This window comes from Tympanuchus pallidicinctus, unplaced genomic scaffold, assembly GCF_026119805.1.
Source record: "Tympanuchus pallidicinctus isolate F22 unplaced genomic scaffold, pur_lepc_1.0 scaffold1, whole genome shotgun sequence".
Lineage (NCBI taxonomy): Eukaryota > Metazoa > Chordata > Aves > Galliformes > Phasianidae > Tympanuchus > Tympanuchus pallidicinctus.
Genome location: NW_026294618.1, coordinates 57,192,697 through 57,210,625, shown reverse-complemented (window position 1 = coordinate 57,210,625; position 17,929 = coordinate 57,192,697). Strand labels below are relative to the sequence as shown.

Sequence of the window (17,929 nt, the reverse complement as noted above, 5' to 3'; positions counted from 1 at the left end):
GCCAGAATTGCAGCATTTTTTCAAATTCCTGTAAAATCAAAGTCATGTCTTTTACTTCATTTTAATAATACCTGTGCAAACTGTAATTGGGAAGTATACCTGTCTCAGACATCTCAGTGCTATGGTTGTAAAGAAAAGGCAGGTGATAACATTTCTGTTATCAGATAATGATATGTGGGGCCTTGATCCATTGAACATTTACATGCTACACTTCATGCAAATCATTTAATCAACCACATTAAGTAAGCAAATCCAAGATTGTAGCAAAACAACCACAGATTTTACAATATGCATGTGAAACTTATAAGATCAGCACTTCTTGTTGACAAACACTGACTGGCAGGAGTAATCATTTCTGAGAGGTCTGCTGACATATAAAATCAACCAGTTTAATCACACTGTATTAACTGTAATACTTATTAAGATGCATAACTTCTGGATATATATGTTATCGGGAATACATATATTGGGATATATATTTTACTGGGAAAAGCATTCTATTCTTAACAAAAACCTCCACTTCATCATGCAATATTTCTCATATTAGCAATCAAAAAGAGAAAAATGACATTTTCCAAAACTTCAGTCTTTTAATTTTGTTCAAAAATGTTCATTGATTTTATTGAGAACAGCAGACAAATGCTATAAGGAATGAATTTCTTTACATAATAACCTCTAACAGATGCAGCCCTTTGTAAAGTACTGTCCAGTTCATCATGAGTCACTTTAGAGTCTGTTGTTGTATGTATACCACTGAGTTAGATTCTTTCTCAACCATTGTCACATATAATGTTGAAAAATTTGTCTATGTTTTTGACATTTAACAGCAAAAAGAAGAAAATAAGGCAAAATGCATCATGAATAGATTCTAAAATCTAAGGGTATAAAGATGTGACCTTCAGTGAAAGGTATATTCTTTCTTTAATGTTCTATTCTTCAGAGAAAAAGTTTCTACTGAAGAACGTACTTAAGAAAGCAGTACAGAGAATCCAGGCAGCGAGGACCTAATCAGCTTTGAATTTCGGTCATGTTTGACCATATTCCATTTAGTTTTGGCTTACAGTTGTGTAGTAGGTGAGGAAAATCACTGTGCTTTTAGAGGGATACCTATGGTTAATGCAAAAATGACTAAACGCTTCAGGGAAAAAGAATTATCAACATCATCAAAAAAATCAGAACTCAAAGAGTAAAAGAGTTAATGACAGGCAGCTTCCTGTGAAATTCATTCCAACACTAATTTACTTCTGCATTAAATAAGCTGTCAACTAAGGAAAATAAAAGAAAGGCAACTAGACATTTTTTCTCTGCAAGACTTATATGAACAGAATAACACATCCCTCAAGACACCAGGAATGTAAATATTAAACAAGACATAAATAATTACTTTTGATTTGTTTTCCTTAAACTAGGTTAAAATTCAAAAGAAAACTGATAGGGAATGGGGACAGAACAAAAACACGTTGCAGCAATTCACTAAATATCCAATTTTCCCTGATAACTGCATGTGACATATAGATGCCTGGGCAAGGAAAGAAACTGACAAACTGAATAATTCAGAATTTTTCCTGAGTTTTTCGTAATATTAACAAAGGCAAATTTCCACTCCTTTATTCACTACAAAGCTCTCGGTCTCATTTGCCATTTGCGGGAATATAAATGCACTTATTCCCACCCTTGACATATCACTAGAGAAAAATGTGTCTGTGACAATGCTGGAAAGGTATTCCCTGCCTGCATACCATATGCCAGAGTCACACTGGATGACTGGGCTAAGGTCTTGGTGAGAGAGAGAGAGAGAGGGAGAGAGAGATAAGTGAATGCACTGGCAATTATTTCATCACTTGCCCAGCAATACGATCTTTGGCCCTTGTTTGGAGAAGGCAGACTCAGTGCTATGGTGAGAAAACATGCTTCCTGCCCAATGCAGTTCCAGATAAAATCCATTTCCATAGACGACTGCTAGCACTGTTGGCATAAGCAATGCTATCAATCAATCTCCCTCCCCCATCTCTCAGTTGGCTCCTGAATCCACAGAATCTCTAAGAAATCATCCCAGGATTGTGAGCGGTCTCAGCTTTCAGCAGGCCCATTTAAGGGCCACAACATTAGGGTTGATCCCACACTGCGGACAGATATCAGCCATGTGGGAGAAGACCCTGCTTTCAGATTTACTTTCATCTTATCCATCTTTTCTTGATGAATTAAGAAGAGCTAATTTCCCCCCTTCCCCCTTCCCCTCCTCCCCCCCTTTCAAGTCACCACTAAAAAATGACATGAAGATTTTAGGACCTGTGGTGGAATTAAAACTAACTCTTCAGTGAGGCCCTGAGGATTGATTAAAAACATCACATTTTACTGATGGATGAACAACAGGACAAGTGCTCACTGACACAAGCTACAGTCATAATAATGCTGTGATAACAGCAACATGGGCAGAACACAGAAACTGTGTAAGAACTGTAGGTATATTTATACCATTGCAGGTGCACTTAACTTGTGAAGTTATACATATCCAAGGCAACCAATTAATACTTTCTGTACTGAATTGCTGCTTCTTTGTTTCAGATAAAAAATGACGTTCAGGTGAAAACGCAAACACTAATACTATATTTTAAGCACAGCAAAATCCCTGCCATAATCTGACATATGGAATTTCCACTGAATCTTCTCATTTCCCCAAATTTGAAACAAAATAGAACTCTCCAGGGTAAAGGCAAAAGGAAGGAATACAGAAATTGGGGAAGTTTGGAAATGATCTAACTTATTTCTCAGTCCCCAGAGGAAGAGCACTGAGATTTTAATCATGTCTGGCAGGCATTAACATACGCTTTCAAGGACTGAAATTCCACATTCTGCCTTGGCAATCTATTCCACTGCTGTCTCTACTCTTTGATAAGATTTCCTCCCCTCATTTATCTCGCTGTAATTTAAACCAGTATTTTTTGCCCTTTCAGCTGTCTAAAAAGATCACTCTCCCTTCCCATTGCAGCTATCTCTTCAAATATTTGAACTTAGATGTTACAACTTCTGCTTACTTTAGACCAAAAATTCTTAGTTCCTTCTGTCTGCGCCTGTTCCATTTTACAGAACTGAGCTCACTCTTTTTGCTCCCTTTTGAGCTCTGTGAAATCATCAAAATATACATACAAACAAATAGATTGGGAATGTCTGAATCTCAGACAAAAAGGGTTTTAATTACTTCTCTTTAAAACATCACCATTGTTATACCTCAGCTTCTTTTCAGCGCTTTCACTGGAAGATAGACAAAGTTTTGACAAGGGAGGCAAGAGATACACTTAATCTTACAGACAGAGGAACAAGCAGAGCTAAGTGATTCAGTCACAGCAGCCAGGCACTGCTACCACAGACAGGAACAGAAACCTGTGAAGCTGCTTACTAATCTCATCTGTATCTTCAATCCACATAACACGCAGCCTGCAGCCAATACGCCAAGTACTTCAGGCGGCTGACATTTTATTTTTATCTTTTTTTACATTAATTACTATTTGTTTCTGTGTAAAGTGTCAGAATCCATCCATCAGTTCCTCAAAGGTATCAGATCTATAGTTCGGGATTATACTCCATTGCCTTACTCCACTGATCAGTTTGTAGCTGAAGAGTCTTTCCGCTCCTACTCTAAGTTTTCTGCTGTGTGATCCTTCTCTTAAGCTTTGTTTCTGAAAGTGAGCCAAGTCCTGCAGATCTTCAAAAGTTAAACCATAAAATTATTGCTTTTGCATTTTTTCCATGTCACGGCATGACTGATATTCTTTTCCTTACGAATAGCCTCATAAATAATCCGTAAAACCTGTATCTGATCATCTTAATCCCCTATTTGTGTGTAACCTCCTTTAGGCAATGCTTAATAAGCCCCAGTTGCTTTCTAAGCTTACAACTCACTAGCTAAGCTGGGTGAACATCAGGTTTTACAATATTTTTTCAGTAAATTCAGTAAAGCTTAAGGTACCAGGGAAATAATAGACACCATATGAACACACAGCCAAAAAGATACATTTTAAGGACACAGAATACTTTCCTGTCTTATTTGCCTTGCTCTATTTAAAAGAACAGATGAAAAGGACACATTTTTGCAACTGTGTTTTATAACCTATGCTTTCACATTAACAAAAAGAAAAAAGAAGAAACATGAAACCAAAGGGTCTGCAAGCAAGTACTGCCAAATGGCAAGTTGCTGGAGAGGTGAATGTCTCCTTTTCACTTCAGTCGAGTATTAACAGCAAACTATCTATGATCTCTTTCACTGTTGAACAGCAAACACATTTGTCTATTGAACCTGTGGATGTCTAGTGTTCCCAGCATACTGACTGGGGCCTTCTTGCTCACAGAATTTATTCTTGCTGTACTGTCTGCACTTTTTATAACCATATTCTTATCAAGAAGAATTAGCAAAGACTAAAGGTCTTTGAGCCTTAATGTGCCAGTCACCAGGCAGTAGCCCTCAGCTGTAGATTACAGCAGTTTTTGCTGACTTATTTTATGATGAGGAAGGCAGCTGCAGGATTGCAGGGACACAGAGGCCATCAGCCAGCTGATGACAGTCAGATCCTAAATGTACATTCCTGGCTACACAGTTTAATAGAGATGGAAAACACATATTAAAGTGATGAAAAGCTGGAAACTGCTACTGCACAGCCACTAGATTCAAACATCAAAAAGCCCTGTACATATTATTTAGAGAAAAAACAGAGTCAAAGAAGCTAGAAATTCTTTCTATATATAACATCCTTTTTCCAATAGCTAGTTTGTAACAGCAAAACTACCCATCAGATATGGAATTAGCTGAGCCATACAAGCTGCTCCAAAACTTTCGTCTGCTCCAGAATAAACTGCAGTCTTTTTTTCCAGTAAAGCAGCTGGAGCTCCTAAAACATTTTGCACTCTAGTGGTTAGGAAAATACATTTAGTAAATGAAATCTCTTGTTCATATGTTTAAAGAAATACTCACAATGTGCTATGTTACTCTGTGCCTAAAATGATGTTACATTTAAACTGACTGCTCAGTATATACAGCTTGCTGAGAAGTTTCTATAATTTGATTCATAAAAGAATTTAAAGATAGTAAGTGTATTGCAGCTGTTTTACACAGTCACAACAAATTCAAGAGAGAGGTAGGCATCAACAAGGTAAAAGAAAAAAAAAAAAAGAAAAAAAATAAAAATGTAAGAATTCAAAGAAAAATAACAACAAATAATAAAAGCAAAAAGATACAGAAATAACAACAAAATTAAACAGTAGCAGTAAATCCTATCAAAGCACAGCTAATGATTATAACACACCACTTTCATCAAAATGTTATGCTGTACATGATTCAGTCATGCATAAGCATAATCCTTAGTCGTCAGACTTTGGCGCCTGGACCATTTATGTAAGCAAGAATATAATTTGCTAACTTACCTGCTTGCTGCATGCATATAATATACAGGATAAACAAGTAGAGACAGTGATGCAGCTTCCATTTCCAGTGACAGCACCACATTTCATTTATGTGAGACATCCTGTATGATAAAAAAAGACAAAAACAAAAAAGGAACAATTCAAGAAGTTTTTCAATAAGACAAGAAAATAAGAACATGCTGTTCCTAATCAGTCTAGTAACTAGCATCAAGTTAAACTGAAAACTTGAAAAATTTGTTTGGCCCTAATATAGCTTGAAAACATACAGAAATATCCTTCCTAATAAGGGTCAGAAATGTTGTTGCCTGGTTCATAAATGTTGCCTGCTTCATAATTTATGGCAAGGGGGAAGGCTGGTCATCATTGGGCTCTGAGCTGACAGATAAAGTGATATTTCACAAAAAGAACCAAGCAAGCCTTACGGCTAGAGAGTGTTAAGATGGGCTTTGGTTTTCTGGAGATTGCAAAGTTTTATTTTACTACTTACATCATTTATGTATACAAATATTTATGCTGTTTAAATATATGTATACACACATACACACGCATATTTGTTATTAACTATATAAAGATGAGGTGAAAGAATTTGCCTACGCTCTTGATCAACCCTTCCATATCTTTTAGTGCCAGCATTTTGATAGCTACAACGTCTTCTGCCAACAACTGAAACTTTTGCCAAAATCTAGGGGTGCTGTCCAACTCTGCTACCAGTGAAGTCAGTCATGTTTATTATTTAATAAAAACCTGCAATTAAATAAAAACCATTATTATTTATAACTTGAAATTATAGTTTCCTTTGCCTTGAAGTGTGCATGACATTCAATGGCTAAATCAAAATAATTCCTCCATAATGAGCTGAAGGAGAAGCAAGAAAGAAGATCCACAATGATTATGATCAGAGCTTTAACCACATACACAAAATAAATGGTTCTCTATTACACTCCTGTCTCATTTTATTCAACAAGTTAGCAATGAGCAATAGAGAGAAACAAATCACCAAACAGCCTTATTACTTTGACCAAATCCTCACCCTCCACTTTGAGGATGACAGTCGATAATTGGCTTTAGTTCACTGAGATGTTATCTAGTAATACTGGAAGAAAATCTCTAGCAGAATCCCCAAAATATTTCACAAGTCTACTGCCAGCGACAGCACATAAAGAACCACAAAGACACTGATGAACACAATATATCTTCCAGGACAGTGCATACTAAAAACAGAAAGGATGAAGGTATTTTTGCAAGGGCCACTGGTATCAAATATCAAGACAGAAATGTGAAAGTATAGAGGAGTTCACATTCAGTGGCAAGAAAAAATCATTTTCCTGAACTTAGGAAAAGAGCCTTCTGCTTCACAGACATTGCTATGAGCCTGCTAGTGAAACCTGAGGGCAAATGTAAGCCTTCTCCCAGTATTGGCTTCTGTTTCATCCCAATGTGAAGCTCTATAATGTAGACAAGCCAAACTTAAAGCAGCGAGGTAAACTACTGTAAAGGAACGACTAATGTTTCAGTTTTAAAAGTTCATTAAACCACTTCTATGGGCTAGATGCCAATTGGCCCAGGTAAATGACACTTCAACAGAGATCTGCAGTCAGTTGGGTTTCACTTCAGTGCAGTGTTACATGGCAAAAGCATCCAATTACAAAAGAAGTTCAGCTCTTTTTGGAAAGTTGTATCAAATTAGGGATTTTAAGCTGATTTATTCCTCTGAGATATTGTAAAGTCAAACTTAACAAGTGTCAAAGACAAGCACTGAACACACTGGGCTCTGAAATATAAGAATCTCTTTGATGAAGCCAGATACACAAAATAACCAGATTATCAAATAATAGAATGATTGTCCTCAACTTAATAACCTACAAATGCCTATTGAAATCTCAGACAACAGAATGCTGAGGTTTGGGAACTGTTCAATGTAAATAATTCATAAATTCACAATGCTCTTAATATTAATTTAGAAAACTTACTTTGAACAGAAGCCCTTTTAAAACATATGGACAGTTATATGCACATATGAACAGATACAGCTTGCATACATACACCTCACAGAGAGATGAAATGGAGACGCTGAAGGTCATAGCATGATACAAAAGAAATATAGAAGAATATCACAGTTCCTACAGGAATTTACATCTACTGATAAGATAAGCACTAGTGTGGTACATAATAATCTACTGATGAAAACTTGAGGAAGTGACTACGTTGTCAGATTTTTCTTTTTGAGCAGGCATATTAAAAGTTATTGGCTAGGAAACAACCACAAAAATTTTCAAAAATTTGCAAATTCAGAGCTAACGTGTGTTCATTTTCATCTCATTGTGTCACTGCAATAATTTTTGATGTCTCTGTAAGCTCACATGGAAAAACGAACTGGTAGGTTTTCTACTGCCTAGATTCTGGAGTACATCTATCTAGCCACACTGCCTTCAGTGCCCTTAAAGAATCTGAGATTCTGCATTAGTCTGACATGGCTATTATTTAATTTGGCCAATTTCTCTTTGTTAATGATTGCTTGAATTGTGGTAACACTTACAAGCCAGTGCTCAACTGTGTTAGTTTACAATCTACTTCCTCACCCTCATTCCTGTAGAAAGCACAAGTCAAGAAAAATTTCAAGAACATGGATAGTCAGCAACAGAGCAGTGCACAAAATTGCAAACAACACAGGAAAGAAATGACTACCAAGATTTTTTTCCCAGAGAAAAAGGCTAGATAATAAAATACAACTACTATTAAAAAAATGGACAATTCTCCACCAAAATAAACAAATACATAAAAAATGTCGAGCCATGAATCCTCCACTTATATTATCCATTGCTGAAGGAGAAATAAAAACCAACAATTTTCTTTACAGTAAATCCTTTCAGATAAAAGAAATGATGAAGGGCTTATCAAAGAAGAATGACCATAGCAGAAGCACGCTACAAAAACACTTGACTAATCCAGGCATCATCAGTCAGATCTGTTTCTTTTGGAGAAGACTTTGAGGAAGACCTGTGACTATCCATGGAACAATAATGCACAATCTGTAGCAGAGTGTTATCCTTGAGGAAAAAAAAAAAAATAAAAAAAAAATTACTTATTTGCATGTTTGAGATCTTGCATAGACTAAAAGAGAAGAAATCAGAAGCCTGATTGTTTGCAGTGATGTGCAGAATACCCCTGTTCACACAAGACATTTTCTTGAGTGGAAGTCAGCTAATACTGACAACAAAAAGGCTTCTTCCATTCCAAAATCTACCTCTTACAGTTTGATTTGGCAGACAACCACAGAAAGGGGTTGGAGTAACAGGTAAATACTTGTGAGACATTTTGGGGGAAAAAAAAGTTGCAGATATTATTCACCTGTTCATACACACTGTGCTTGTATTTACTAGAGGTTCATTTTCTTGATTACTAACATTTATTAATGACTAAACCAGAACCCAAACTGTGTAGGAATAATTCAATAGAGAAATTAACAAATAGTTCTGTGCTAGTTTACAGCTTGCCAAATGATGATCTGTGGCATGGTTGACTGCTGCAATAGCACTGACTGTCCAAGAGAGTCAAGACCAAGAGGCCTCATGTTATTATTATTATTTTTTTAAATAATAACACAGAATCATGGGAGTTGGAAGGGACCTCTGGAGATCATCGGGTCCATCAGGTTCAACTCCCTCCTAAAGCAGGCTCCCTACAGTAGGTTACACAGGAAAGTGTCCAGGTAAGCTTGGAATATCTCCAGAGAAGGAGACTGCACAACCTCTCTGGGCAGTACTCTCATAACTTAATATGATAGAAAGACAAGAGAAATGGGATATCAGAGTACCAATGTACTAAAACACACCAAAACAGTAAGTAAGCAAGCAATCCATAATAAAGATGATGAGTCTGAAACTGGCCATCTCAGTCTTTAACCCTAGATAAATTAAAGTGCATAGCATAGTCTATAGTGTTTTTTCTTCCTTACTTTGTTTCAAATAAAATGAGAAAGCACTGTTCTTTTCCCCACTGATAGCAAGGTGGCAGCTACAAACATGTTACAGTATATTTTCAGATTGAGAACCAAAAACTGACATACTGCCAAGTATTTGGGGTCGGTTAGGACACCAGTTGTAGTACCTCCATTACAGTTTGATGTAGTCTCACAACAGTGATCCCTTTTACACACTTTATTCGCACCCACAAAAAGAGTAGAATAATTAGACAGTGTCCTTCCATGGAGTCTTACAGAACTACCAGCTTTTCTATGAACTGGCATTATGGCACTGTAGACACTATGACAAGGCCAGCTATGCAATTCAACAGTCCACTCTACAGCTACTTTCATTTCCTATAACATAGGGAGACAATGGGCTTATTCACAATTCATTCCAGAAGAGCAAAATAGACGTGTAATTTATCTAAGCCATAAATGGATGGTAACGACACAGTTAAAGATTAAATTAGTGGGAGTCTTGCTACATGTAACTAATAAACCTTTTACGTGCCAGCAGTCAGCTAGAGCAACCTCATCACCTTTTAGGGAGTATAGTGCTCTGCAGGAAAATACACAGAAAATGTGAATAATCTTGGAGGGTTTCATTTGTATACTGCACAGCCTCAAATCATGGAACAGCTATTTGAATACACCATCTTCCTTGTTCGAGGCTTCGGCAAAGTTCCCCAGAGTGGGATGTGAATTCTGCCCCAGGCAGAGTGACTTTCTTTGGTCTCTGGCATGTCTAAAGCTGGCAAGAAAAGAAACGTTGCTGACAGTTTAAAATGAAAAGAAAGATAACATCAATTTCACAATTTTTTTTTTTTCTCATATAGGTTGTAAACAAAAAGATCTTAAGTTTAATCACTCTTACGTGGAGCTTCAAGTGAATGGTGATTACAATTCACATTTCAGTTCTAGTGAATTAACAAAGGAGTGGGTCTTAGTTTTGAAACCCAGGCTGTAAAGGATTTCTGCAAGCTTAATTACACAACGTCATGCTAGACTTTCAACCTGTTAACTCTGACATGTTCTTAATTATTCTTACAACCGACTTTGAAAACACCCTCGCCAAATGACATGAAAGTAATGACACTGCCCCGTGATTTAACAATGCCAGCTGCACCAGAGCCGCCTTTGCGCCTTGGCTTCCCTTCCAAAAGGAACTTTCACGAGTCGCAGGCAGCCTATCTGCTGGATGTATGTCACTCGGTGGCAGCGCAGCGCTCGCTTTTTGGGATCCATTCCTTTGTACTTGAAATTTCCCGATAATAACCTACTGGGAAACTCTCCTCCGTCCCCCTGCGCTGACTTTCTCCAGGTCCTGCCTCCTCTCCCTTTTCATCAGGCATCAGCGAAACCCAACCCCAGAGCCTACAGCTCCTTGCCTTACCTTCTGATGAGCGTGTCGGGAAAGGCAAAACTTTTGGGGGAAAGTGCCCAGAGACCGCGACAAAATCCGCCCAGGGGCGGACGGGCGAGAGAGCGAGCGAGCGGGAGCCCCTCTCCGCCTCCTCTCCCGCCGTGCGCTCCGGGAGGAACGGCGGTACCGGGATGGAGCACGCCCGGCCCTCTCTCTCCCTCCTTCCCCCTCCTTCCCTCTTTCCCTCCCTGTGCTGGCACCGCACCTGGAGGGCCGGCAGCGCTGCCGGGATGTAGGGCTCCTCGGCTGGGGCTGGAGCTGGGCGGCGGAGCTGGAGGTTTCGCTACTTGCCTCCAAACGGGGAAAAGCGACCGGAGAAGTCCCGAGCTCGCTATTACAGGGCTGGAGAAGAGGCAGCGGCTGCCTTAGGGAGCCTTAGGGACACGCTGGAGGCTAAGACGGAGCCCGGACGGGGCAGAGCCGCGGCTGTCCTGTCCTCCACGCTCCCGACGCGAAACTCTCCCGTTTCCCCATTCCTTCAGCCCTACCTATCTGCACGGCTCCGACCTGACGTTACTCATCACCCACCACGGGGCGGGGGAGCGGGGAGCCCTGCCTACCTGGCCCGACCGAGGGGTGATCCACGCTGCTCGAGCTGCGGTTCCCCGCCCGAGAACCGGCAGAAAAAAACTTACATGGTGACATCACGGGGCGGCTGTCCTCCGGCTCTCAGCCACCATCCTCCGCCGCTCGCTCTGCCTCTGACCCGCTCCTTCACGGGCTCTTCGCAAAGGTCATCGCTATTTGCCCACCTCTCTTCCACACCCGCCCCCGCACACGCCGCCCGCGGTGGCCATGACCGCGCCGAGCGCTCCTCCCCCCGCTCCCCGTCCTCCTACTCCGGAGCCGCGGTCCCCCCCCTCATGCGGGACCTGCCCGGGGAAGCTCTGGGGCAGCGCTTCACCGCTCCGAGACGGACGGAGCCCCAGGTTCCTGCTCTGCGGGCGGCCCGGGGTGCTCAGCCCCAGCGGCAATCGGAGCAGCGTGCTGTGTCCCAGACCCCGAAGCAGTCAAAGTGTGGGGATTTTCTCTGAGGCGCACTAGGGATGGAAAACAGGTAGATGGAGGCGGTGCATCCCTGCCTCATTTTCAGAATCACAGAATGGCCCGAGTTCGAAGGGACCTCAAGGATCATCAAGCTCTGACCCCCCGCCACATGCAGGGCCACCAGCCTCCACATTTAATACTAGACCAGGCTGCCCAGGGCCCATCCAACCTGACCTTGAACTCTTCCAGGGACATCTACAACCTCTCTGGGCAGCCTATTCCAGCAAGGCAAGGCCATGTGCTGCCAGCACAGTGCTGGCCCACACCTCATTCCTGTCCACCACTGTGGGAAGGTGATAGTTTTCACCATGTGCTAGTGGTCTGGAATTAGTTTGTTTCACTGCAGGGCATGGTACTGCGCTAGAGCTAACAGTAAAAGCATTGAAATGATAGGAACCATGGCAAAACACAAGGTCATAGGCTAGGTCCAAAATTTTCACAGTTCTCCTGGGATCTGGGCTGGCAGGGTTAGGAAGAATGAAGGAAGAGAACTCTTGGCATAGCAAATCATTCAATGAACTTACCAGCATGCAATGCCAGTTAAAAGCAAGCAGAGTTCCTCTGTAAGGAAAAAAGAAAAAAGAAGAAAGGAAACATTACTAAATTTTTCATGAACTTTATACTGAACATTAATAATCACTCATTCTGTTCAATTTTTACAATCTCTCTTTATAAATGTAGAGCTGTAAGCTTACTGAACATATTCCTGTGAGCTCCTCTAGCTGGACTAGATAATCACAGTGTCTTTTCCAACCTTAATGTTTCTATGATTCTCTTCTTTTTGTTGTAACTTCCTGGCACTGGCCATGGACATGGGACCTGCAGGTTGGGGTTCACCAAGCCCCAGGGCCAGCACAGCAGACTTTCCCCCACCCAGAGGGCTCTGTCCTTTGGGCAGCATTGCTCTTCTTTCCACCTTGCCTCCAGGTCTAGTGTCCCAGGAAGAGTCCCCCCATCAGACTTGGGTGGCAGAGGAATTGGTTTGTATTACTTCTCCTCCCAGACCTGTAGTCAGCTGCCCTACTGCTTTCTGGTCAACCATCCACTCAGTTTCAGGATGTCTAAAGTCTGTGTAAAACAACTGTACCTTGCATTTGCAATGAATTTAGTGTTAAAAGTTACTGTATTATAGACAGTAAACCTGCAAGTTCTTACCGTTGTACTCATGCAGATAACATTTACATCACTAATGAAATTTGTGCATCTAAAACGCATTGGACTTGCTGTAGAGGTGCAGATCAATTGAAGATTACAAGTAATATCTCCTGGGCATATTGGAATTACTGTGTACGTGACGTGCACAGTGAGGTAACAGCATCTGGAAGATGTCAGTCTCCTGTTCATGTGCAGTTCATGTCTTCTGGCTATGTAGGAAACTTAATCTTCCTTCCCTGCTCGGAAGGTATTAGTGGTGGCTGTAATTCTGGAGCCCAGGAGTGGAGGAAAAAAAAGAGGAAAAGAAGAAATCACTGGATTTTTCTCTTGTCAAGCTTTCATTGAGCTGTTTCTTATCAGAGCACTGGTCCAAATATAGACATGTTATGTACATATGCTATATATATGTATGTATGTACTTAATGTATACAATTATGTGTATGACAACTTGTACACATATCTAGACATTTCTGAGATAATATCTGATGGTTCCTCACTAAGTGGCTTAAATTTCATCAGTCAAAAACCACACAACAAGAGAGATTCTACATCAAGGGGAACAGGGAGCACAGCAGAGGCGAGTGCTTCCTGAGAGACATTTCTTCTTCATTCAGAGAGCACTGCTACCTCAGGATCCCAAAACCTGGTTGGGAAATGACTGTGCTGTCCCATGGGAATAACTTGCAGGGCAGATTTGCTGGATGACAAAGTAGCATTTTGGTGGAGACTGTCTCAGAGATGAAGAGCAGCAAAGAGCAGAGCAGCAGCTCAGGAGAAAATGGCCATGTTTATCTGGCGGCAGCTCACTGTACCTCATCTGCCCTTAATTAATAGCAAAACTACTTGGTGCAGGGTGTGTACCTGGAGGGAGACTACTTCTCTGAAGACAATGCTTTTTGAATCAATGATGAGGTGTCACATCACTGTTAAAAAGTATATGTAAATACTATTCTGCAGAGAGAGTTTCCTTGTAAGAGTCGCAGACATCTCTTTAACAGATTCACATACTTCCTACTAACTTCCATGGTTGTGGGATTTACTTTCAAGACCAATATGGATAACAACAATGTTTATATTCCCTTTGCAGTATTGCAGAAGCCTGCTGTCGGCTGTGTGTCATGCTGCTGCCTAACAAGAGAGTTTGTGTGCCTGTATTAAAGTGATTTTAAGGTCTCTGTTTCACAGTGAGAAACTGCAGGCTACCTCACAAGAACTGTCTTGGGTTGACATTGCATGCTGTGTTCTGCACAATATTCATGGAAGGAAAAACATCAAAGTCTGGGAAAAAATGCTGTAATCAAACACCTTTGATATGGATTATAAGAAGAATAACAACCAGAAGACCTTTTTATTCCTTCCTTACTGTGTTGATAGTGAAAATGATGCTTATCTGTACTAAACCAGAAGCTGTGGTGGCTGAATATTGTTAGGGACAGAGATGGCATATTCTACGAATATAGCAGAGTGTAATGAAATATGAATAGAATAATATTTAATATGAATATTACAGTCCCTGATTGTTACAGCTTTGTTCATTTTTTTTTTTCTTTTAAACCTATTGTTAGGATGGTGTTCTTACATTTTGTGTAACATTGCATGGGCCTCTCTGAAAGTATTTTATAAGAATGTTAAAGAGTGTTTCATGAAATGGTAGTATGAGCTGTCGCATTTTATGTACGGATACTTCACTTCAAAGTTTTAGAAACAGGATTTTTCTTGGAACTTTTGTTTTGAAACTTTCCCCCTTAGTATATCAATCACTTTAAGGAAAAGCTGTGTTTATTTTCCAAAGAAGTGTGAATACTGAAACATTGGTGCCTGTAATGATGCAGGAGAGAAAACACTTGAACACACAACAATAAAAAGGAAGCTTAAAATAAATAGTGCCAACACTATAAACCTATCAAGAAAATTCAAAATCATATGCATTCTCAGAAAGTCCAAGGGAAAAAAAGAAATTGGCTTTATACTATACAACCATTCCTGGCTTTCTGCCTGGCCATTCTCCTATCTTGGAGAAAACATGGTAGATACCTCCAGCTGAGTTTGTAAGTTCAAAGGTGAGCTCCCAGAAATTGGTTTTAAGAATCAGAGTCTGGGCTTTGATCTAGAAGGTGGAAGGAACAGGGCAAATCTGGACTGCTATTCTCAATATCTGTGATTCATAAGTTACCTCAGAATGTCACAATACAGAAGGCAGGGGCTCTGTTTCACTATGCTTGAAGTAATGTAATCTTTACTGTCTTGCAAGTCTTCTTTTTTGATTCTTTTATCCCACCCAAGATTAACCAGCTCCCAGATTTTCCAAACCAGATCAACCTTCTTTGCTCCTTGCTGGATCACAGCAAAAGCCATCTTTCACAGTCCAGAGAAGAATCTGCCTGAATTTTTGTCTTTTTTTCTACAGAGTCACCTTCCTTATTTTCCTGTATTTTAGAGATCATGAAGAGTCTGATGAAATGTCTCTGACGAATCGCTGATAGCGTGGATATACAGTGCCTGTATACATTGCACTACATAAAATTCTCTAAAGCCTACGTCTTCAAGCAGAGCAGGATAGAGTCCAGCCAGCAAACCTACTCTCACAAAATATTCCAAGTTTTTAAATCACTGATATACTTTAGAGCTTAGTTCATCTCATGGAATCATTAAGGTTAGAAAAGATTGTAAGGTCATCTAGTCCAGCCATTTGAACACAGAATTTGAGGTGTGGCCTCACCAGAGCTGAGTACAGAGGGTTGCTCACTTCCTTAGTCCTGCTGGCTATGTTCTTCCTGATATTTTTCCTTACCCTTGGTCAAGCATTCTGGAGCCCCTAAATATTAGTTCACTGGAACATGCTGTAGGTCGTGTTCTTGTATATGTTTCTTATTGGGAATGGATGGGATGATGCTGGAAATCTAGGCTTGCTTGCAAAACCTCCCAGATTTCCATTTCTCCCAAGGGGAAGAAGAATCTCTGAACTTTTTCCCTGTTTCAGATCAATGAAGTTGGCAATAATGCTCACATTACAAGGTTCACATAGCAGTTAATTGCTATAAGAATTTGTAGGATGATGTTGGTATTGGCAGTGAACAATTATTAGAGACCCAACTCCTGAGAGTTACAACCCGAGAAGGTTTCTGGCATCTGAACAGAAAGATGAACTCAGTTAGCAAGAGCTCATAGAATCAGACAATATGCAGGAAAAGCTATTATTCGTGGTGTGATGCGAAGTACTGGGAGAAGTGGCATAGCAAAGAGAAGATCATGAATATGCTGAAAAGTGGACTTCATCGAAGAGATAATTCATTTTTACTTAGTATGCTTTAAACTTCTTAGGTATCAGCAATATTTTGAACATACTAGATAATGAGTGTGGAGTGCATCAAGATACTCAATTCTTTTGTCTAAAAATGTGTCTGTGTGACTGGAAGTAATTTCAGTGCCATCAGCTAAGTCAAACACCAGCAGAACACTGCCACCTACTCTGAGATCTAACCTTGAAGCTGGATCTATTTGAAGAAAGGGATACGGATAGCTAGTTTCTCCCTCAGAACATTCATAGTGGGAAGAAACAAACAGGTGTCTTTGTACAAAACTTAGACAAACTCTGCTTGGCAGGATCTGTGTTCTATCCTAGGATGTATGAATAAATACTTGTTTGGTATGAGAATGAACCCTCATCCCTGACAGCTTCCAAAATGTCAACGGATTTGTATTTTGCTCTGGGTATGTCATATATCAGTTGATCAAATGTTATGGAGCAAAGGCCTTCAGCTGATCAGGCTACTGTTTGTGATACCAATAAACTTGATTCAGCACTAATTCTGGATTCTTGATCTTTTCAGTCATGGATGAACCAGTTTGGAAGAGTTAATAAAACAGTCATTTTTCACCTATTTTTAGAACACAACTTTTCCTATAATACAATTTCTGGGCAAGATTTCTTATTTCCGGTTTCTGTCCAGATGTTAAAGATTTGGAACAACTGGAAGAAAAGCTGATCTCATGGTATTTCCATCAGGTTCCACTAGTGGAACAACTGGAAACCTCCTGAGGAAAGCCCTTCTCTGTCTTAGTGTTCAGACTAGTTTTGCAGGCTCAAGAGCATAGGAAACTTTGCATAAGCTTTGAATAAGCATCAAAATATTTGGATGCTTGTCAGAACTGAAACTAAAGTGAACATTACGAAGTTCATTCATCATTCATTTTAAAAGCCATACAAGCGACAATTAAACTGCAAGATCACATAAAAAACGGAAATAAATGCACATTAATCAATTAACTTTTTACTATGTCAAAAAATGATATCCTTCTCTCGCGCAGAATGGAAACTAGATGCTAAGCAAAAGTTCAACACTAAATCAAAAAAGTTTTCAATGGGTAGAAAGTTGCAATTTATTGCAAAAGCAATAAACACGTACAAGTATGTATAAACCCTTCAGACATTTAAGATAATGAAAGAAAGTGCAGTGTTTGACACTAAGTAGTTTCCAGCTGCTCTTCTAGAGCTTTTCATTGTGTTCAAGCTACATATGTTCCACAGCAGTATCTTAAGCCAGTACTGTACAGTGTATTTTTCAAGGTATGAGTAAAATGTTCTTGCAATTCTACTTTTCACTAAATTATTCATATAGAACAATACTGATGGGGATTTGACCTCTTCCATTTCTTGTGCATATTCATTGTGATAAGTTACACAAGCCTACATTATTTGTTCCACAGAATGAGCAAGAAATATGCCTCTTGCTTCAGCCTAAAGAACTGAGTGTAGTTATATATACTTGTATCATTTGGTCTGGCTGGATTCAGATCCCCAAACTGAAGGAATAAGAACACTTTAAAAGTTGAACTAGATTAGACACACTTTGGTGTGAGTTCAGAGCAGTAATTAAATTTACACTTCAGACTGCCAGGCCACAGCCAATACAAGGACAGTTAAA

At 39.8% G+C, this 17,929-nt stretch overlaps 1 protein-coding gene across 4 annotated transcripts in view; it reads right to left on the bottom strand.

Annotated features, from left to right (window-relative positions):
- The window catches only part of ADGRG6 (adhesion G protein-coupled receptor G6), a 110,619-nt gene extending 99,033 nt beyond the window's left edge, over positions 1–11,586 (bottom strand). For 3 of the 4 annotated variants that reach the window (XM_052675599.1, XM_052675615.1, XM_052675622.1), the window contains exons 1-2: positions 11,438–11,586; positions 5,416–5,516 (exon numbers count right to left, since the gene is read on the bottom strand). In XM_052675599.1, the coding sequence (XP_052531559.1) occupies positions 5,416–5,516; positions 11,438–11,439 (103 nt within the window). In that variant the 5' untranslated portion in view covers positions 11,440–11,586. Of the gene's footprint in view, positions 1–5,415; positions 5,517–11,007; positions 11,302–11,437 lie in introns of those variants that run through there. The other variant, XM_052675606.1, reaches the window with a different exon arrangement.
- Positions 11,587–17,929: the final 6,343 nt, after the last annotated feature.